Here is a 21,537-nt window from a genome sequence, read left to right as displayed (position 1 = left end):
TAGTAGATATGTGAAGCTCTGTTTAAAATATATGTGAGTAGAACTGATCAGTTCTGGAAAATGTCATTAGTATTCTTTTACCACCAGCTTACATGTCTGGCCTTGGAGGAATCTAAATCCTCCATAATTAAGTGGATCAAGTGCTGTATCGTAGCATAACAGAAGCCAGAAGGGATGAGAGCCCACAGAAAATGTGCCATGGGGTGGCATCCTGAATAGAAAAGATGACAGCCATCACAAAGGAAATCTTTAAGCAGCTGTCTGGTCAACACCATTTAAAGCACTACACAGAAGCACCCTTTGGAAGTATGCTTCTAACAGTGCTTCTAAATTAGATTAATATTACTGATTTTTAGAAATGGGGAAAACTTTTTTCCCCTGTATTTCTCCCTATTAACTATTCCTTGAGGTATCTTTCTGATGGCTTCTTCAGGGTCCATGTATGTAGTTGACACAACTGAATAAGATATTTCTGTTAGATTATATTTACTCTAGTAAGAAGAATTTAAGCCTAGATTCTCTGCTGTGCCAAAGCTCTACTTGGTGTAATCGGGGACAGACATCAGAGTTGATTATGACCTGGAAGCTTCTTTAACCTATGCTAGCTGCCAACTGGGGTGTAGCATGCTCCTCTGTACCCTGACAGACTCAATGTCCCATGGCTATGTGGAGGAGGTGGCATAGAAGCTTGTTACCCGGGCTATCGGTCCCTGGGAACTCCTCCATGCCGCAGGAATTCTCACCAGGGGAAAAAAGGGTGACGTTCCCTCTTTGTGCTGCTAGAGGTGAACAAAAGGGACAGAGCGGGGCAAGCATCTAGGCCTAGTGTATCCATGGACGTTTGGAAGTACATGGGGGGTAATAGCAGAAAAGACATGAACAAGTTTGAACTGCCTCCAGTATTTGCAGGAGGAGAAGTGCAGCCAATTATTTCAGACTGGGGAAGGCAGTCCCTGAACATCAGGTAACACAGTCCATTTATTTATCTGACTGGTAATGCTTATGGTGCTTTGAAGAAATATTCTTTCATATAAAACAAGTTCCAAAATTCATACTGTATTTAATGGTTAGCGATAACCTAATGACAATTATACTTCGATGCTCTCTTAGGCAAGTACATATTTAAAATAGTGTCTACAATTTATTCTAATGGTTCTCATAAATAACCAGCTGCTCTGGCCAACATCAAAAGCTTGTTGGGTTTGAGGTTAGAACATAAAATGGGTTTGAAATAGGATTAATTGTAATACATTGCAGGTTACAGTTAGATTTAATGTTTTGAAAATAGCCTTCCCTGTTCATTTCAGAGCTCTGAAGATTCTCACTTTCCTTTTTTTGCACATATTCATCCTCCTCATCTCTTGAAGGCTCAAGCCCCAATCGACAGTTTACTTGCTGAGGACGGGATTGAATTTTTTGAGTCAATCAGAGCCCATCACTCACTTAGCTCACGTAGGAGTGTTATGAGGCCTCCTCCCCTACGGGATTGAGCTTGAAGTCTTCCTTTGTTAGTACCCTGGCCCATGCCAGCTCAGAGAAGAAGAGACTTGGATTGATGTTCTTCATGATCGTATAAATCACCACCACTATGCCATCAGGCTGGTCCTTGCTGTGATGCTTTTATATGTTGCTAGTGTTTTGCAGCCACTTGTATTGAACACGCTAAAATATTTCTGTATCTTTTGATTATAACTAGAGCATTTACTAATCGTTTTCCTTTCAGAGTTCCATCTTTTACTGAGATTTCTGCAAAACTGCACATTGCACAACCTGAAAATGACAGCACTGTTGCAGTATTAAATATTTATTCATCTTCAGATTGTCAATATGAAGTAAGTAACAGGGGTTATTTTCTTTACCATATATAATTTGTCTCTCTATCTGCATATTTTGAGGAATTAACAATTAACGTTTTTATTTCTTGCTCATCCAATCTAAAGGTGTTTAATATTCTCAATCACTTTTTATTTATGTAGTGCAGTTAAAAGTAGTTTGGAGCAGGTGAAGGGCTATTAAAGGTGGGCTGATGTCTTCAAACAAATAAAACCTTTTAAAATATTGAGCTTTCCCTGTGTGTGGGTGATATGATGTACATTTCAACTACTGATCTGCTGCTGATACAGAGTAATTTTTTTCTTTCAGAAAGCCAAAACGTGAAATATAGTGTTAATTTTCTATTTTTTGTGCTTCGCATTATTCAAAAGGTTCATCGCTTGACAGTAATATACAACAAAATATTAAAGTTCTTTTTAATATGTGTGTTCAATTAGGTAACCATCAAGACCTCATTCTCACAAGTTCTTGGGCAAGTAAGGAAACCCTTTTAATATTTAATTTTGTTTTGTGTATCACTAGTGTAAGTCTGTGGTTGGCCCTCTTGCTTAATGCCAGACTTAAATGAAAGCACATGTGACATTCTTGAGTACTGTGTCTTGATTGAAGTAAGTCTGTCCTGTATCTGAGAAAATTATGTGGACTATAAAAGCAATATTTCAAAAGAATGATGTATGGAACCCAATGTTCTGCCAAAAATAGTTTTCGGATATTTTTTTTCTTTTAAATGTGTATGCGCTATTTTAAAACTAGCTGTTTTACTATGCCCTTCTTGGATTCTCTTAAGATAGAGTGTGCGTGTTGCTGTAAGATACCATCCAATGTTAGATTAAAGTATTTTTACTCAGCAAGACAACATACCAGGATAGATGTTGCCCTAAATTTTTAAAGAATTATAAAAAGTATTCTAGCTTTCCTCAGATCTGTGTAGATTTTTTTTTTTTGTATGGATGGGTTCTAATCTATTTTGCACTGATTCTGTCATGGCAAGTTGTACTAAAAACAAACATTTGAAATTTTTAATAATAGTTAATGGTTAATAACAGAATTAGTAATTTGATTAGCTGTGACTACAAGGTATTTCAACAAACTAAATTGAACCAGTTAGTGCGCAGTATATAAACTGTTCGTATATCAGTAAGAACTGTGACTTGTTACACTTAAGACACTTTTTAATATTAACAATGTGTTTTTAGCACTAGCTTGGGTCACTTCCCTTCCTCCATTCCACTTACCACCCAGCTTTATAAAATCAGTAGGCAAAGATACAACAAATGATAAACATTAAGGGCTTGTCTTTACTGCATTGTCAGCTTGAGCTATAACTCAAGTTTTTCTCCCACCCCCTGACTCCCATCTATGCACAAAAATCTTTAGGACAAGTTAAGTGGTATTTTAAACTTGAGCTAGTTAACCCGTTAGGGCATGGGAATGGGTGACGCTTGAGTGGAGATAGTGCAGCGGGGATGCAGCAGCTGGAATTAAAACAATTCATCAGCTGCTTATCCAGTCACTCTGTGTACCTCAAGTGTTGTTTTGCAGTATGGTCACTCTCACTCCAGCTAGGCTAGCTTGAATGGAGTAACTAGAGCAGAGGTGGGCAAACTATGGCCTGCAGGCCATATCCGGCCCGCGGGACCGTCCTGCCCGGCCCTTGAGCTCCCGGCCAGGGAGGCTTGCCCCCGGACCCTCCCCTGCTGTCCCCCCTCCCCTGCAGCCTCAGCTCGCTGTGCCGCGAGTGCTCTGGGCAGCGGGGCTGCAAGCTCCCGCCGGGCAGCGCAGCGGCATGGCTGGCTCCGGCCGGGTGGAGCGGCTGTCAGTCCTGTTGGCTCTGAGCGGCATGGTAAGGGGGCAGGGAGCAAGGGGGTTGGATAAGGGACAGGAGGTCCCGGGGGGCAATCAGGGGACAGGGAGCGGTTGGATGGGGCGGAGGTTCTGGGGGGGTGCAGATAGGCGTGGGAGTCCCTGGGGGCCTGTCAAGGTGGGGATGTGAATAGGGGTCGGGGCAGTCGGGACAGGGAGCGGGGTGTGTTGGATAGAGGGTGGGATCCCGGGGGAGGCGGTTAGGGACAGGGGGTCCCGGGAGGGGGCGGTCAGGGGACAAGGAGCAGGGGGGGTTGGATTGTTCAGGGATTCTGAGGGGGGCAGTTGGGGGCCAGGAAGTGGGAGAGGATGGATAGGGGGCGGGGGTCAGGCTGTTTGGGGAGGCACCGTGTTCCCTACCCGGCCCTCCATACAGTTTTGGAACCCCGATGTGGCCCTCAGGCCAAAATGTTTGCCCACCCCTGAACTAGAGTGTAGTAACTCAAGCTAATTGTTGCCATGAAATCAAACCCTTTGTGTTTACCTGAGTGCAAAAGGGTTAGGGAAACATAAAAGGAATCTTTTGCCTACGTCAGACCTAACTGAGTCCTGCTCAAAAGTAGGGCACAATCAGAGGACCCAGAAGGGTTCTGAACAGGTCTAGACAATATGGTTGCAGGAGAACCAGCAAACATCGGAATCTTGTCTATGCTAGAGTTCCCACTATTAGACTTAAAATGGTGATAGCAACTGTGGGAGACTTTATAAGGAAGAGGCTAATGTAGATGAGGCTAAAATGTAGACGAGCAGCCAAACCTTTCTGAAGCTTCCAGCGGTGTTTGTACTTGAGTCAGGCACAATGCCTCCAGGAGCACCCGTTGGGACAGTGCACCTGTGCAGAACCCAGTGATGGGCTGTGTCTTAATAGCATAATGGAGCACTGAACAAGAAAAATCTTGCACTACAGATCACTGGCACGTGCTAATGATGGACTTGCTATGTAAGCAGAAATTCCCTAGTTCCAAGTGAGGGGTAAGACTCAATTGTGCCAGTCCTCAATCACGTATTTAGACTTAAACCTCTGAAAAGGGTGCTGCAGTGGGTGTTCTTCACCTTGCCTCCAGGTATTTATTTTGTTCCATTGAAGACATAGAAATGTTGCTTGGTGGTGAACATAACTTACTCTAATGGCAAAAAAACCTCTAATTAGAGTCGTCATCTGTTTCTTCGGCAGACATTGTCATACAGGAAGGATGCATTTCCATGCTAGAATCAGTAGAAATAGACAGGCCATCTGAAGCTTCGTGGTACCAAAGTACTGGTAGCTAGGAATGCTGTTCACAAGCATCTCCAAAATGTATAAATCAGTCTAAAATATTTCCACCTTTCTAGCCTCCCAGAAGGTGTCTCTATGTTACGGTGTACATTTAAAAAAATTATTAGCTGTCATTTTAGGACATCAGTTACACAGATTTGGCAAAATAAAACAGCTTTGTATCATGAAATACTGGTTTATTGGATAGTTAACATGGAGTCTTTGAATTATACTCTCCTGTTATCCTAGTTTTTTACTAAATTCTGATGCTGTTAATGAAAAAGGAATAAAATATTCACTAAACAATCAGACCTGTCCGTTTTGCTCAGTTATTTCCTCTCTGTCACTTGTTATAAGTATTTTTATGTTTCTATACCAATTCTAACTAATGTCTAAAACTGTGATTTGAAAAGCTCCTTGGCTACATACTTACTGGCACTGCAGACAAATGATTATCTCAAACTGATTTCTAAGTTTTGTTAAATATATTTGATTTTATCAGTGAAACATGATTCAGATGCAACGGTATTCCTTCCACGCTTATCCTGACTGCAAAATACTTTATCAGAACCACATGTGATTTGGTATTTTATTTCTAAAACCAAACACAATCAGGTGGCCATTCAGGAGTATGGTTCGTGGATATTTATCAAGTATAACTTTTATTGCTAATGGGAGTTACTGAAGCATACACATCAAGGGGAAAGCAGAACCTGAACCTCATGAAAACAATTTCATTATTGTTCCATGAGGTAACTCATGTTAATCTTTTAAATCCTTTTTGGCATGCTCAAGTTAACTGTATAATATCCTTGTTTTCTAGGTAATAAGGTTTCATGGTGGTTCCCTTCCTGTGTATGTAATTTCTAATATGCTTCTTGCATATGGAGGACAATTAAGCGCCTTAATTTCAACAGGTAACATTGTGTAAAAAGATTTGTTAGCCACACTTTTTTGTGTGTGTATAGTAATCATATCTTCATACATTGTGAATTTAGAAACCACCATATTAATATTCTCCTCATATGAAACATCACTGTAGTTTTTCCTTGTGGTTTACGATCATATTAATCCCTCAGAATTAAGAGTTTTCTTCTTTTAAGAGTTGGGCCATGATATCAAACAAACAAACAAAAAGAAGCACAGTGTTTTTCCCCATTAGTGTCCTCCTCTAGCGACATTCTGCCCTTGTCAGAAGTTTAAGAAAAAAAATAGGGGTAGGACTTATTTTGAAAGAGTTAAAAATAAACTGAAATGTGTGCAGGAAACTGGTAATCTCTTGTCACTAAAAGCATCTTTATTCCAGCTCAGGTGATGTTAGTACAAGCTTTTTTTTTATCGTGTCTATCTATCGAAAACTGTTGTCCCATGCCATCTGTTTCTGAGCAATCAACTGATTAATAAGGATTTTGAACAAGAGCCTGGCTATTGTACAGTAATAGTCTTAGTATGTTATCATTCTTATTTTCACTTTTGAAGCTTTGTGTTTAATTTCACTTTCTGTTTTTGTGCTTTTGTTTTGAACTTTGTGGCAAGGTATGAATTGTGTCTCGATAATTTTTTTTTTCTAGGCCACTGTTCAGATTTTGTTCTTGCACTGGGTAGAGCAGCCAAACCCTACAAAGTGGACCCTTTTGTGAATGTTGTTAAATTTCTATTGGGGTAAGTTATTTTCTGTTACTTGTTTTAATTTTGTGTAGCAGTTTCCTAAGTGTAGAAGTTTTATTTATACGTTTTTTAAAAACAAAGTAGTATTCTTTTATTTTCTTTGTGATCCTTTGATTCAGAGACCTCTTTTGCCATGTGATGTTGATCTGATTAAAAGGCTGTAGTGTCAGGAATAATTATGTATTTTTTGTTGAAACAGTGACCAGAAAAGACAACTAATATTTCTTTCATATTTTGGCAGGTTTAACTGGTTTAAAGATATATGGAATGTATTGTTTTTGCCAGAGTTGGATGCTGTTTTACTGAATAAGCAGGATATGTGGTTCCCCCTTGTGTCCCTGATTCTATTTCTTTTTGGGACAGGAATTGCCTACTGGGGTGGCATACTCTTCTCTTCATCTCTAAGGCTCTTGTCTTCATTGTGGTTATCTTTGACAAGGTAAAGCAGCATAATACTTACCTTCCTATAGATGACTGCAACAATAATAAGTAAATCAGAGAAACGTAGCAGTTGTAAGATTGGGAATACTTGGGTGGATGAGATCCTACAATACAGTTACAATAAACTCCTTTTTATTGATCATCAGGATTTGCCAACACCAAATACAAAAGCAATATAAGGGGCCAGATTGTGGCCTGTACTACACCCCCAGGTAATGGGACATTAAGGTGCCCCCTTTCTTGCGCTGGCTACCTATATTGCCATTTTGATTTGGGAAAACTGGGAAGACGACAGTGACAGAGTCACCATCTCCTTCCCAGACTGCTCCAGGGGCAGCACAACAACATGCACCCTTGCCCAGGGCAAGCCATAAACTCATAATCTGTTATTAGTGTCTGATACCCTGAATTAGAGAATTGTACAGACACACATTTCAGTGTACAGAAAACCATGTATTTTACGGGTATATCTGAAAACACTTTAATGTTCAATTTTTATTTATATGTACAGACTATTAAACTATTAGAAGCCTAACAAGACTTTTTGAAAGAACAGAACACTAAATTAGCCAAATTGGATTATATATTTAATCATATTTTAATAGTTTGGCTGTATTCACATAGAAATTAATTTAGTGTTTTAGCTCCAGAAACTCAATCTCTCTACTCTCTGAGCAAAGAGCTGATCCACCAGATGAACCTTTTCTACACATTTGCACTTTTGACATTCCATCAAGTAGGTGTCAATAATACATATAGTGCACACACAACCTGTCACATTTCAACTGAGATACTCTTATCACTGCTGAAACCTAATAGAATTTAGCTGAAGTGATAAAGCTATAACTTTTCAGTTTGAGGATATTTTTATTAGAATCCTGCTATGGATAGATTTCTCTTATAGATGCCCAATTCTTGTTCTATGTTGACTGAACAACATGACTGCCTGCTAAGTCTGAGAACACTCAGGGTAGGGTAAAGAAATTTAATACCCATGCTCCACAGTTTGCATTGGCTGCCAGTAAATCAATAGATTTCATTCCGAGTTTTGCTGATTTTTTGTTTTGTTTTGTTTTGTTTTTAAAGACCGGAGTAGTCTAGTCCTGAGGTTTGTGACTAACTATATCTTTCCATGAATCCCCAGAAGGCAATTGAGAGTTGCTGTCTATACTTAAGTGGTGTTTTAAGGCCGGGAGCAGGGGATTTGCGTGTCGGGGCCTTTCTGTAGAATTCTTTCTTAAATACTGTCGGCCAGGGTCCCTGTGTAGCTGTCTTCACTATTTGGACCTAAACCTTTTCATTTGGAGCAGTCCATATTTTACAGACTCCTTTCCTGTTTAGATTATAATTTTTGCCCACATTGAGTTGAATGGGTGGTTTCTAGATCACTAGGACCAATATTATTTTAATGAATGTTTTGAAAGAAGTATGATGTCTTGGATGCCTCTAATGGGTGCATTATGGCACAAAGTAAAAATGATAAATGTCCCCTTAGTCAGAGTGCTGCTACTTGGAGAAAAGTGTAGAAGTCCTGTCATCTTAATCCTTCAACACAGCCATCCAATCCATGATCTCTAGCTGTCTTGGCTCCTCTTGTTGTTTGAAAGTCCTGTCCATTTGGGCATCCTTCCCCAGGGCCGGTGCAAGGAAGTTTCGCACCCTAGGCAAAACTTCCACCTTGCGCCCCCACCCTCAGCCCTGCGGCAGCTCCCCCCCCCCCCAGGTAGCCATGCGGCAGTTCCCTACCCCAGCTCACCTCTGCTCCGCCTCCTCCCCGAGCATGCTGCCCCCGCTCTAATTCTCCTCCCCTCCCAGGCTTGCCAATCAGCTGATTGGCGCCGCAAGCCTGGGAGGCGGGAGAAGTGGAGCGGCCGCTGTGCTGGGAGAGGGAGTCTGAGCCGCACGTGTCAGCGCGCCGCCGGCAGCCCAGCCCAGGAACGCTGTAAAAAAAAAAAAATTGGGGGCACTGCTTTTTGGCGCCCCCAAATCTTGGCGCCCTAGGCAACCGCCTAATTTGCCTAAATGGTAGCACCGGCCCTGTCCTTCCCCCACTCCCACAATAGACTTCAGATGCTGTTCAGGTTCCTCCTCTGTCTCTTCCAGAATACAAACCTGTTTTCACATTGTGAATACTTTATCTATCCTCCTGATCTGAATCCGTACTGCACATCTTCCATATCAGACTACCTTGGTTCAATTGGAAAACTTTCTCAGTTGATGTTTCTTCCATTCAATCATGTCCTTGTCTCATGTTTAAGTATTACATAATAGAATGTCTCTTCTTTTATTTTATTTTTTTTAAGAACTAACCTGTTTGCTGTCTTTCTGGTCATTGCGAACATTTAAGTTGTTGAATTCTTGCCTGTTTCACCCATTCTGTGCCTCAATTCCACTCAGACCAAACATTTTTCTTATTAGGAAATAACATCATGAGTCCTAACTTCAGCTGGTATCTCAAAGTTCAAGATGAACTGTTGATATCTAGCATCTTCTTCTGATCCTCAGAAAATCATTGAGCTTCTTCAGAAACATCCAGTTTTACCAATTAGCACAATGTGTTCAGTTGTACATCATTTCACTCCTCCTAGTCAGCCCAGATAGCTTTTGTTTCTATTTTCAGTTTCTGTTCTAAAGTTACTATTTTGAAATATTTTTAGCATCAGAATGCCCACTGTATTTCCACAAAGACCATATTTTTCATTAGGATTTTCATTTTTCCACTCATTTTGTTGCTGAAATACCTCCTCTCAGCTGGTTTTTGTAATCTCAAAAACTAATTCTTGACTCTTGGTAATGTCAACTGAATGTCCAAAGAATTGGGCTATCTGCTCCTGTCTTTCTGAGACATTGAGCAGGAAATAATCTCTATTTGAGGAAAAATGTGTGTCACAAAGTGAATTTTTTTAGCACTCTGTTATGGCTTCTATACTGTCATGTAACACTACATTTCATTAACACTGCTAATAGAAAGCACCATTGTGTATTGATCTAGTAGTACAATAATAATAAGCAGATAGAATCAGAAATGTATTGGACTGGAAAGGACCTCGAGAGGTCATCTAGTCCAGCCCCTGCACTGAGTCAGGACCAAGTATACCTAGATCATCCTTGACAGGTGTTTGTCTAACCTGTTTTTTAAAACTCCAATGACAGGATTCCAGAACCTCCCTTGAAATCTATTTCAGTGCTTTTTTACAATTACATCTTCATGTTTGTTCTTATTCAATTCGTGATCCACTATAACTGCCAGATCCTTTTCCGCAGGACTACAGTTTAGCCAGTTATTCCCAGTTATTGGCTTCTCCTTAGGTAAACATGAAGATTTAATGATTGATGCAAAACCTAGGCCAGTGTTTTAAAAATTTTGATTTTCATGCACACAAGAAGTCAGATTATGAACTATTTATTACATATAGTCTCAGACACTTAAAAGGCCATGAATTTATTAACTCAAATACCTGACATTCTTGAAGAAATGGAAGTATGAGGTAACAAACTGACAGCTGAAGAGTATTTCAGGCACCGTAATTTGCATGTGATTTGATTGGTTAACAATGTTCTAAACTTGCTTATGGGCTGCTGAGAAGGTAAGCAGTAGCTAGATCAGGGTTTCTCAAACTGGGGGTCGGGACCCCTCAGGGGGTCACAAGGCTCTTGCATGGGGGCTCATGAGCTGTCAGCCTCCACCCCAAACCCCGCTTTGCCTCCAGCATTTATAATGGTGTTAAATATATAAAAAAGTGTTTTTAATGTATAAGGGGGGTCGCACTCAGAGGTTTGCTATGTGAAAGGGGTCACCAGTACAAAAGCTTGAAAACCACTGAGCTAGTTCCTAACTTATTACATAATTGATTTAAGTTATTCATGAACCAGAAACTTTTTTCCTTCTATGTAATTGTGGATTTTTGTCTCAGAACTGTAACAGATAGTAATTTTGTCATTGTAGACCCTCTGGACTTCCTAAAGACAGCAAGTTGATGACACCAAGAAGAGCATTTATGGCCATTCTTCTGGTTTTTGTTAGCTGTACCACTTGTGGGGCATTTGCTATATTAATTATCTATCTTCACTACATCTTCAAGGTATTAAAACAATAAATAATTGAGTCAATATCTGAATTAAACTCTTTAGGTATTTTAATAGTAGATGAATACCAAAGGGAAAATATAGAACAGTTTATCCTTTTCAGGATTTTAAAAATGCCCTAATATGCTTATTTGCAGAAACCTTTAAAATCCATACTTATCTGGTGTGCTTCATAATCCAATGATACTTTTTAAGTCTTTTACTCATCTGAGCATGTCCTCCTGAAGGAACTACAAACTTAATCTGTTTGTCTCTATTGTAAAGTGATATTATGCACAGGTGTCTAATGGGGTGAGTCTACTTTTCAAACCCAGGTTTATAAAACCAAGGGCCTGATCTTGCCCCCTTATGGAATTTGAGTAATGGGAAGAGACCTTGATAGGAGGAAAATTCTGCAAAGATTCCATCACTGAGTTTTCCCAAAATTTTTCTGGGGTAGGGAAAGAAGGGACGTGTGCGTGCACACTGTCAAATGAGTACCAATTTGGTCTCCAAACTCCCTGTATTCTCTGTGATCCACAGGAGGGCTAGGGCCATCTGCATGTTACCTCCATGTTGACACCCCTTCAACACACACACACCTTTTTGACTGCAGCAGATTCTCTGAAAATAGGCATCTCTTGTGTATTTTGTTGAGGGATTCTGAGGAAGGCGAAATGGAACTAAAGGAAATGTCAAACTCGGTGGAAAAAACAGAGAAGCTAATACACCCTCCATTCTGAGAACAAGAAAAGGTGTCGTAGGACATTTCTGGGGGACATTTCATTACAGCTTCAGTTAAGCTGTGCTCCCAAGGAGCCAGAATATCAGGACAGAAGACTCTAGAGCCAGCACAGTGGTTTTTTTATTTAGGCACTGCAGCTGTTGTGTGTAGAACCTATGTAAAAAATAAACATGTCTGTCTTCTCACAGGTTATCAAGCTACATTCGAATGTAAGAATAGAGCAAAATGTTCTTAATATGGTAAGTCTATTAATACTACAGATGATAGAAAACAATCAGCATTCCTGTACGGGGTTATGTGTTTATCATGTCTCAACAATGTCTGGTGGCAAGCGACATTGACAGCTGTGATTTACCCAGACTTGGTAACTTAAAATGGAAATAAGTTTAGTAGGTGGTTTGGTGACTAGAGGGGTCTAGAACTAGCACTAGAGATAATGGCTTCTTTGGTTCACTGGAGTAGAAGAGGAAAAAACAGAGACTCCTGAGTAGCCTGTGTCAGCACTGATGTCTTTTATTCTCATTCTTGAGATCACTGAGGTGATAACCTGAGATTTGATGCTATTGGTAAGAAGCCTTTAATCTTAGGATAGGAAGTAACAGTAATTATTTGTCTAGCTAATTATTTTGGCATTTTCCTGTGTGTAGTTTTCCTTTTGTGTTCCCTGTATATAATAGGGAGAAAATGTTCTTTCTTGCATCTAATTATATAGGCTGGTAATAACCTGTGCTCTGCCTGTAAATACTTAGCTCAGGAATTAACCATGGTGGGATACAAGAGGAGAGGTAGTAGGACTTAATTAATAAGGACTTGCGGGGACGGGGGCAGGGAGATATTGACTAAAATTCTGATGGCCAGGAAGCTGTTAAGAATGAATGAAAAACTCAATATTAGACCAGTTTCATGCATGGGGACATTTAGAATATTTTTTGCTTCTTTTCCCATTACTTAACAATAGAATCTAGGGGTATGTATATTAATATATGTGCTCAGAATAGCTACCCATCACTTTCCAAGTTTAGAATTACATGCCGGGGAAATGAAATAAAATACATCTTTAATTCACTAACCTAAAAGTTGCAATTTTTTCTTGCTTTTTTTCTCCTGTCTTATTTCTTTCCTTCCATCTCTAATTCATTCTGTCCATCTCCATAACATTCCCATTTGTCTTCCTTTTTCTTTTATTATTCTCTTTGAAAATCAGCATCCCCTTTCTTTATCTTTCATCTTTCACTCCTGCTGCCTGTCTCCAACCCTGCTTATGGTATCATCCTCCTTTCTCTCTGCATTCTCATCTCTGATCTTCACTTAGATTCTTTACTGTCCCCTGTATTCTGTTCTTTTCTTTTTTTTTTCTGTCCTTCCTCCAGAAGCTCCCTGAGGTACCTCCACTCCCCATCCTTGTTCTCATTCCTTCTTGGAGTCCTGAAGCCACTGCTCTAAAAGGAGAGACTGGTTGAATTAGAAGCTTTAAAAGATGAATATTTCTTTTAAAAATGGCTTTTTCAGGGAATCCAAGATGGTGGTCCTTTAACCTTGGCTAGGTCTGGGTAAATTGCAAATCTATTTATTTTCCTAGATCAGATATGGCACATTGCTATTATGTTAATGGGGTTCTTTATGTTAATTTTAGGGCTGTTGATTACTTGCAGTTAACTCACGCGATTAAGGGGGGAAAAAATTAATCGCAATTAATTGCAGTTTTAATTGCACTGTTAAGCAATAGAATATCAAGTGACATTTATTAAATATTTTTGGATTTTTTTCTATATTTTCAAATATATTGATTTCAATTACAACACAGAACACAAAGTGTACAGTGTTCACTTTGTATTATTATTTTTATTACTAATGTTTGCACTCAAAAAATGATAAAAGAAATAGTATTTTTCAGTTCACCTCATACAAGTACTGTAATGCAATCTCTTTTTGAAAGTGCAACTTACAAATGTAGATTTTTTTTGTTACATAGCTGCACTCAAAACCAAAACAACGTAAAACTGTTGAGCCTACAAGTCCACTCAGTCCTACTTCTTCAGCCAATTGCGAACACAAACAAGTTTGTTTACATTTATGGGACATAGTGCTGTCTACTTCTTATTTACAATGTCACCTGAAAGTGAGAACAGGTGTTTGCACTTTTGTAGCTGGCATTTCAAGGTATTTATGTGCCAGATCTGCTAAACATTTATATACCCCTTCATGCTTTGGCCACCATTCCAGAGGACATTCTTCCATGCCGATGACGCTCGTTTAAAACAAAAATGCATTAATTAAATTTTGTGACTGAACTCCTTGGGGGACAATTGTATGTCTCCTGCTCTGTTTTACCCACATTCTGCCATATATTTCATGTTCTAGCAGTCTCAGATGATGACCCAGCACATGTTTGTTTTAAGAACACTTTCACTGCAGATCTGACAAAATGCAAAAAAGGTACCAGTGTGAGATTTCTAAAGATAGCTACAGCACTTGACCCAAGGTTTAAGAATCTGAAGTGCCTTCCAAAATCTGAGAGGGATGAGATGAAGAACATGCTTTCAGAAGTCTTAAAAGAGCAACACTCCGATGCGGAAACTACAGAACCCAAACCACCAAAAAAGAAAATCAACCTTCTGCAGGTAGCGTCTGACTCAGATGATGAAAATGAACATGCGTCGGTCCGCACTGCTTTGGATCATTATCGAGCAGAACCTGTCATCAGCATGGATGCATGTCCTTTGGAATGCTGGTTGAAGCATGAAGGGACATATGAATCTTTAGGGCATTTGGCACATAAATATCTCGTGACGCCGGCTACAACAGTGCCCTGTGAATGCCTGTTCTCACTTTCAGCTGACGTGACCAAGAAGCGGGTGGCATTATCTCCTGCAAATGTAAACAAACTTGTTTGTCCGAGCGATTGGCTGAACAAGAAGTAGGACTGAGTGGACTTGTAGGGTCTAAAGTTTTACATTGTTTTAATTTTGAATGCAGGTTTTTTTTTACATAATTCTACATTTGTAAATTCAACTTTCATGATAAAGAGATTGCCCTACAGTACTTGCAATCAGGGAATTGAAAAATACTATTTCTTTTGGTTTTTTCAAGTGCAAATATTTGTAATAAAAAATAAATATAAAGTGAGCACTGTACACTTTGTATTCTGTGTTGTACTTGAAATCAATATATTTGAAAATGTAGAAAACATCAAAAAATATTTAAATAAATGGTATTCTATTATTAACAGCGCGATTAGTTGCAATTAATTTTTTAAATGCTTGATAGCCCTAGTTAATTTTATTAGTCTTATCTCCTCTACCAAATTTTTTTTTTTCTTTACAGGATCCAAAGCACTCAAAAGAAACTTCAGATAATTCCAATAAAGAGACAGTAAAGAACTGTGATTCAGCAGAGACCATTACAGAAGCAGCAGCAGCGTCACCCACCACCAATACAGCTATTGACAATGTTGTAAACAGTCTTAAGATACATGTTACAATCATCAATTTACTCACATGGATTGTGCTACTCAGTTTACCATCTTTAATTTATTGGTTTAAAAATCTCAGGTAACCTTTTAAACTGCCAGGAAAAAAAAAATCAGCATTATAGTTTGCTTAGTACTTATCTTCCAAACAGCTGATGATTCAAAATTACAAAGCTTTCTCTGACTATTAATATTACTTTATAGTAGCACCCAAAGGCTCTAATCGAATGATTTAAATAACAGGTATCTGTACACATCAGTTTTGTATAATGGTTTATGGTTAGCTATTATGTAAATCAAATTATATGGTAAAGAGACTTATTTCATAAGGGATTTACAGGCAGGGCCGAATCTTAGCTCCTTGTGATTTACACTGAGAATGCTTCCACCCTAATTTCTTTCATTCATATGGGATTAGCTATTCACATGTTGCCAGGCTGTCCTTTTGATTGTTTAACTTCTGTGTGGTTTATAGTGGTTCAAAAAAAAAAGAGGGGGAATAATATGCTGTCTTTGCACAATTTGCTTATTTTGTAGGTACAATATTAGACTTGATCCTGATCCATGTAGAACTATGGCTATTATTCTTGTATCCACTTTGGGAATTCTCATGAATTCAAGTACTACTAAAGTAAAATCAAGGTATGCTAGCTAATCCTCTATTATTAATTATTTCCAGTCCTCTTGTAGACCATATAACTGTCTTCATGTTTAATTCTTACTCTTGAGTCCTTTTTCACTTCTGTGGTTAAATTTGATTTGTGATACACATATATTTAACTGGTAACCTCTCATTAACATTCATGACATTTGTTTTATAAAACCTTGAAATGGAGAGCCAGGTATCGGAGTGGATATCTTTTCAAACTACATTTAAAAATTGACACAGATCAGCTGTAGTTTAGTCAAATGCAACAGATCACTTGTGTTCACCAACCAGGACATGAATGCAATATTGATTTGACACCTAAACAATCTGTCAGATCAAGAACTTCTTATTTTTTTAGCTTTCCATTCAGACCTTATTGAATCCTTCAGAGCTTTATTCTTAGCAGGTTATTGTGAGTCTAAGGCCTTGTGTACATGAGAAAGTTATATCTGTATAAGGTAAAGATGTGAATTTAAGCTCCCACATTGTTGCACTGTGTTAATTCCCTGAATGGACACTTATTCTGGGATAAGAATGTCTTTTTCTGGTTTACTTTATGTTGCTTTGGAAGATGTTCAAGTTAAACTTTAAAAAAATCGGCTCTTATTCCAAAATTAGTGTCTCCACATGAGGGAGTTGCATCATATAATTAGGGCAGGATAACTGGAAAAAATTCCCATATAGGCAAGCCTTTAATAAAAAAATTTCATGAAAAACTTACTGCACATGAATTATCTACTTCTAAATTTAAATACTTTACTTTGTTGCGCAAAATAGCACAGTGTGAATAGTCAACCTAGCCTTTAACAACAGAGTGAAGCCCTCCATGAATGGTTTCAGTTGACAATGCTAGTAGATGAAGTCCTTTATTTATCCAGAGTACAGGTACAGTGCAGAGAGCCACAGCACAAAGTTTTCCAAATTACCCATTACACATTAAAATTAATACATTCTTCTTAAAAGCAAGTGCAACAGTGTGTTTGCACCAAAATACCTCTGTCCTTTCCAGGCCCATTAGAACTTTTGGCTTCTATGCAAAAGCTATCAATTAGTACCAATTGTTTAAAGTGCTGTAAAACATCAAGCATGGTTTTTTCTTTGTGTGTAAAACCATTATAGAGCATTTATTTTTAAATACTATTTTTCCAAATATTAAAAACATGCACATTAAGGTGGCTTTAAATTTTTTTTTTTTTTTTTTTTTTTTTAAGATTATTTTTAGCCTTCATGTTGTATATTCTTGCTTTTAGATGAATAGCCTTAATGGGGAACAGGTAACTTCTTTAAATGAAAATCCCAAAACCTTAAAATCAATACATCTTTCTTAAAATCAAGTTAAACAGTGTGTTTGCACAACTTTGACTCCTGCTATATGGCTTGCAGTTACAAAAATGGTAAACTGTTTTTCTCTCTTCTCACAGTAAACTGTCGAAAATTGCAGCACAACTTCCTCTTCCTTTGTCTGTAGCTGTGGTGGCCTTTGGACCAATGCATTTATACAGAGTACCATACTTTGTAATCTGTTCTCTTCTTCTACATGTGTTATGTTGTATTGTGTAAATCTTTAGTTTCCCAAATGAAATCGGAAAAGCAGTGTGGCCCAGAAATGGATGCTGGAAAAAAATGTCAAGTTGAACAAAGAAATGTCCAGATCAATGTAACTGCTAATCAACATCATTTGGAGAAGATGACAGAATTGTGAACACTTCTTGTGAAGTTTGGGGTGTTTGGGAAATCTCAGAAACCTGCTCGTGGTGTTAGTCTACTAATTGAAAAATTGATGGGAGAATTGCAATATTTCTCTGGACACAAAAAATCTCTTTTCTTATTAGCATAACACTTCAGTGTTCTAGATTTTAGTAGGCAGACCATTCTGTATCCACACTGCAGACATTTTGATATTTCTGTTGACACTTGGTTTTCTGTTGAAACACGTTTACCCTCCTGTGTGTATGTATTGAACCTACATCTTGTTCTTGAGTTTTAAAATGTGATGGTTAAAATTCACAAATGATTGAAAGTGCACTGTATCACAAAAACGAAATAGCCAAGAATACTTTTAATCATTTTATGCCACACTAACAAGCTGTCACAATTTTCTTTTTTCTTGTATCTAAACAAACTAGAATGTATTTCTAACAAATCAAACATTTTTATCAGTGTCTGTGGCACATTTGTGTGATTTATTGAAAGTGTTGGTGGCTTATAAACTTTATCTTTTGTAAGAGTGCTAAAACTATATATATACTCTGTTGCTTTCTATTCAGGAAGGATATCATAGATTCATACACAATTTCTGTAATGTTGTTTTAAAACATTGACAAATGCTGGAAAAAAAACTGTGCCAGAATTTCAGTAATAGTGGGAAATACTGACCATAATAATCAGCTCTGTAAAGTAGCATCTTATTGCCTCGATCCTAAAGTGACTGGCATTATTAAAATATCTAAGACAGATATCTGTAATGTATGGGAAATCTCTTCCTTGGTACTGTATAAGTGTTTTAAAACAAAACAAACAAAAATTGTGTCCATCAAGCTAAAATGATCTATAGTCCTTGTAAATCTGATTGGTTGATTCTAAACAGGGATGGACTGTCTACTCATTTCTGTGTATCTTATCTATCTCTAGTATTTCTGAGGCACCGATCACCTTAATATCAAAGCACTGATCCTATCTGATAGCTCCTTTTTTCTGATCTTCTCTTCTTATGAATAGTTTGAGGAAATCCAGTACCTACAGTCAAGTTACAGCATATGCTCCATGCAGCAGTAGAGCCTAAACCCATTTGTTCTATTGTATTGCATCATTCTTGCCTGAAGTGCCTCAGTTAATTCTGGCTTGTTTTTAAGAGTCATGTAGTTGAGCTGGCTGGGAAGACTCTGTAAGTTTATGCAGTGACTTTCCAAACTGAAAGTGTGAGGTGACATGACAAACTGCAGCGCCTTACTTTTGTCAGCGCATAAACAAGCCAGCAGTCCAAGCTATCCGTGAACCCTTAAGACTGCTTTAAGTATAAGATAACACTAGCTACCTGTGTCACCATCACTGTTATCAGTAATGTATATGCTGGTTTTCTAATCTTAACATTTATATAATGCTAGGCTATTCATAGCTTTTGTAAATCAGAAAAGGTCTTTGAACAAACTACACTCTGAAATTTGATTTCTACCCAAATGTATGCTACAGTATGTATGTATATGACACAAACACTCATAATATGCTGTGTGTGTGTTTATAGCCAAATTCTGCAGTCCTTTATCCTAAAACCTCATATTCAAATATAGAGTAGAGTAATAATATTTCTAGTTTAGGATGATTGTGTAACGAGAGAGAGTAGCAGAGCCATGTAGAGTTTTCTGTAAGCCATTACAATCAAGGGAAAGTATCCTAGGTTGGTCTTCCTTGCTGCATATTGTACTGTGCTTCTAGCATCGGGCTTGATTTTTGCTACCCTGACCACTGAGTAATACCTTATTCTGCAAATAGACCCATTTACACTATTGCAGTGGTTAGATATCCTCACTGTTAAATATTTACTTCCTGTTTGAACTTTGCTAATTTAACTTTTTTATGTCCTGGTTTGCTAAATAAGACAGGCCATAAATCATTCTTGTTGCTGTTCTTCAAATCCCCTCTAGTTTTTTAACACCCTTTTTAAAGTATGGACACCAGAATTGGCCACAGGATTTCAGCAATGGTCTCACCAGTGCCTTATGCAAAGGTCAAATCACCTCCTTCCCTGTTCGTAAAACACTTTTGTGAATGAGGAGAATAAAACCTGTCTTTAGGCTTATTTCTGTTGATTATAGTCTTCTGTGGGTACATATGAAATTTTTATTTTATAAACTGCCATCTACATAGCATATGTTAAGACATTATGAAAACTAGAATAAAATGTTACCCTATTTTAAGTAAACTATTCATTAAATAGCAAATATAGAAATGTATTTTTACTGCTTTTAGGACTTAAATGTCTCAAAATGAGAACTGATGGAAGTCAAACCCAGAATATTACTGTGTTTTTCTAAGACAAACATCTGAGCTGTTGCTATCCCAAACCACCATCATAGGGTATGGATGGAACACCTTTCATGTTAGGTAGAAATTACATAACTTTCTTGCATTTATTAATGGTGTAATTTATATAGCAATGTTGTTTTAGCCATATTGGTACCAGGGATTAGAGAGACAAGGTTGGTGACGTATTATCTTTTATTGGGCCAACTTCTGTTGGTGAAAGAGACAAGCTTTCAAGCTCCACAGCTAAATCAGCTGTGACACTCTGAATACCTTTCCCAGATCTGAAGAACAGCTCTGTGTAGCCCGAAAGCTTGTCTCTGTCACCAACAGAAGTTGGTCCAGTAAAAAAACAATACCTTATCTACCTCGTCTCTCTAGTTTATATAGAGCAGTACCTTTTCTCAAATGAGATGATGATACTCTTAGGATTCCCATACAGCAGTGTTAGGCTGAGTGTGTTTTGCAGATTTGTTAAAATCTTTGGTCTAGATTTTCAAAAGTGACCAATGATTTTTGGATGACCAACATGGAATTCCTTTTAGGGACTTAATTTTTCAGACTGTGCTGAGCACCGACCCTCTGCAAATCAGGCCCCTTTAGAGGTGTGTACATATATATGTTTGTTTCTATTCATGCAGGTTTAATTTTGCTTGCCTCTGTTGCTTTCTAAAAAAAAAACACACACTGTTTCATATAGTATAAAGCAGTATTTCCCAAACTTGGGACGCCGCTTGTGTAGGGACGTACTGGCTGCCGCTTCCAGCAGCTCCCATTGGCCTGGAGCAGCGAACCGCAGCCAGTGGGAGCCGCGATCGGCCGGACCTGCGGACGCGGCAGGTAAACAAACCAGCCCGGCCCGCCAGGGGCTTTCCCTACACAAGCGGCGTCCCAAGTTTGGGACACACTGGTATAAAGAATACACTTCTTATTAAATTTCAGTTTATTTTTCTTTTAAAGATCCTATGGGTTGGAATGAGAGTCCTTATATTTAAAATGGGGAATAGGGGTAGAACCAATAATCTTTTAAACCAGCACAAATTTAAGTGCTCCCTCTGTAAGGGAATCAAGTTGACTCTGTGAATAGTGGTAAATGTAGCTCTGATACCTTATAAATATACCGTGTTCCAATATTTATGAAACAATTCTGAGCAGATGATATGTAGAATATGTTTTTAAAAATTTAATTGGATTCAGTTTCCAGTTTATTCTTGTAATTTAGCCTACATTCTCCTCTCCTACGGTCAGATGAGAGAAAGTCTGAAAACTGAGTTATCTTGTGATATTTTAGGGGCAGTCTCCCTTCTCAGGGTGAAGATGGCTGTTGACATATAGGGGAATTAGGACCAAGGAATTAGCTTACCACAGGAAAATCGTGTCCTGCAAATTTAATAGACTAGGGACTCTCACCCCCTTGACAGCAGGTCACTCAGGAGCCATGCTGTCTTCTAATTCCTGTTCCCTGTCTCTGATGGGAATAAAAGCTGCAGGGAGGGTATTAATATGCAATATTAGTTGCTTGCACGTTT

The 21,537-nt window shown here is 38.4% G+C and overlaps 1 protein-coding gene across 1 annotated transcript in view; it reads left to right on the top strand.

The window, feature by feature from the left end:
• The window catches only part of PGAP1 (post-GPI attachment to proteins inositol deacylase 1), a 43,216-nt gene extending 25,668 nt beyond the window's left edge, over positions 1-17,548 (top strand). The window contains exons 15-24 of the mRNA XM_065413556.1: positions 1,724-1,832; positions 2,271-2,309; positions 5,775-5,868; positions 6,523-6,613; positions 6,861-7,058; positions 11,007-11,142; positions 12,059-12,109; positions 15,195-15,421; positions 15,877-15,981; positions 17,410-17,548. Coding sequence (XP_065269628.1) covers positions 1,724-1,832; positions 2,271-2,309; positions 5,775-5,868; positions 6,523-6,613; positions 6,861-7,058; positions 11,007-11,142; positions 12,059-12,109; positions 15,195-15,421; positions 15,877-15,981; positions 17,410-17,548 — 1,189 coding nt within the window. The remainder of the gene's footprint in view (positions 1-1,723; positions 1,833-2,270; positions 2,310-5,774; positions 5,869-6,522; positions 6,614-6,860; positions 7,059-11,006; positions 11,143-12,058; positions 12,110-15,194; positions 15,422-15,876; positions 15,982-17,409) is intronic.
• Positions 17,549-21,537: the final 3,989 nt, after the last annotated feature.

This window comes from Emys orbicularis, chromosome 11, assembly GCF_028017835.1.
Source record: "Emys orbicularis isolate rEmyOrb1 chromosome 11, rEmyOrb1.hap1, whole genome shotgun sequence".
NCBI classification, from domain to species: domain Eukaryota; kingdom Metazoa; phylum Chordata; order Testudines; family Emydidae; genus Emys; species Emys orbicularis.
This window is presented reverse-complemented; position numbering and strand designations above follow the sequence as displayed.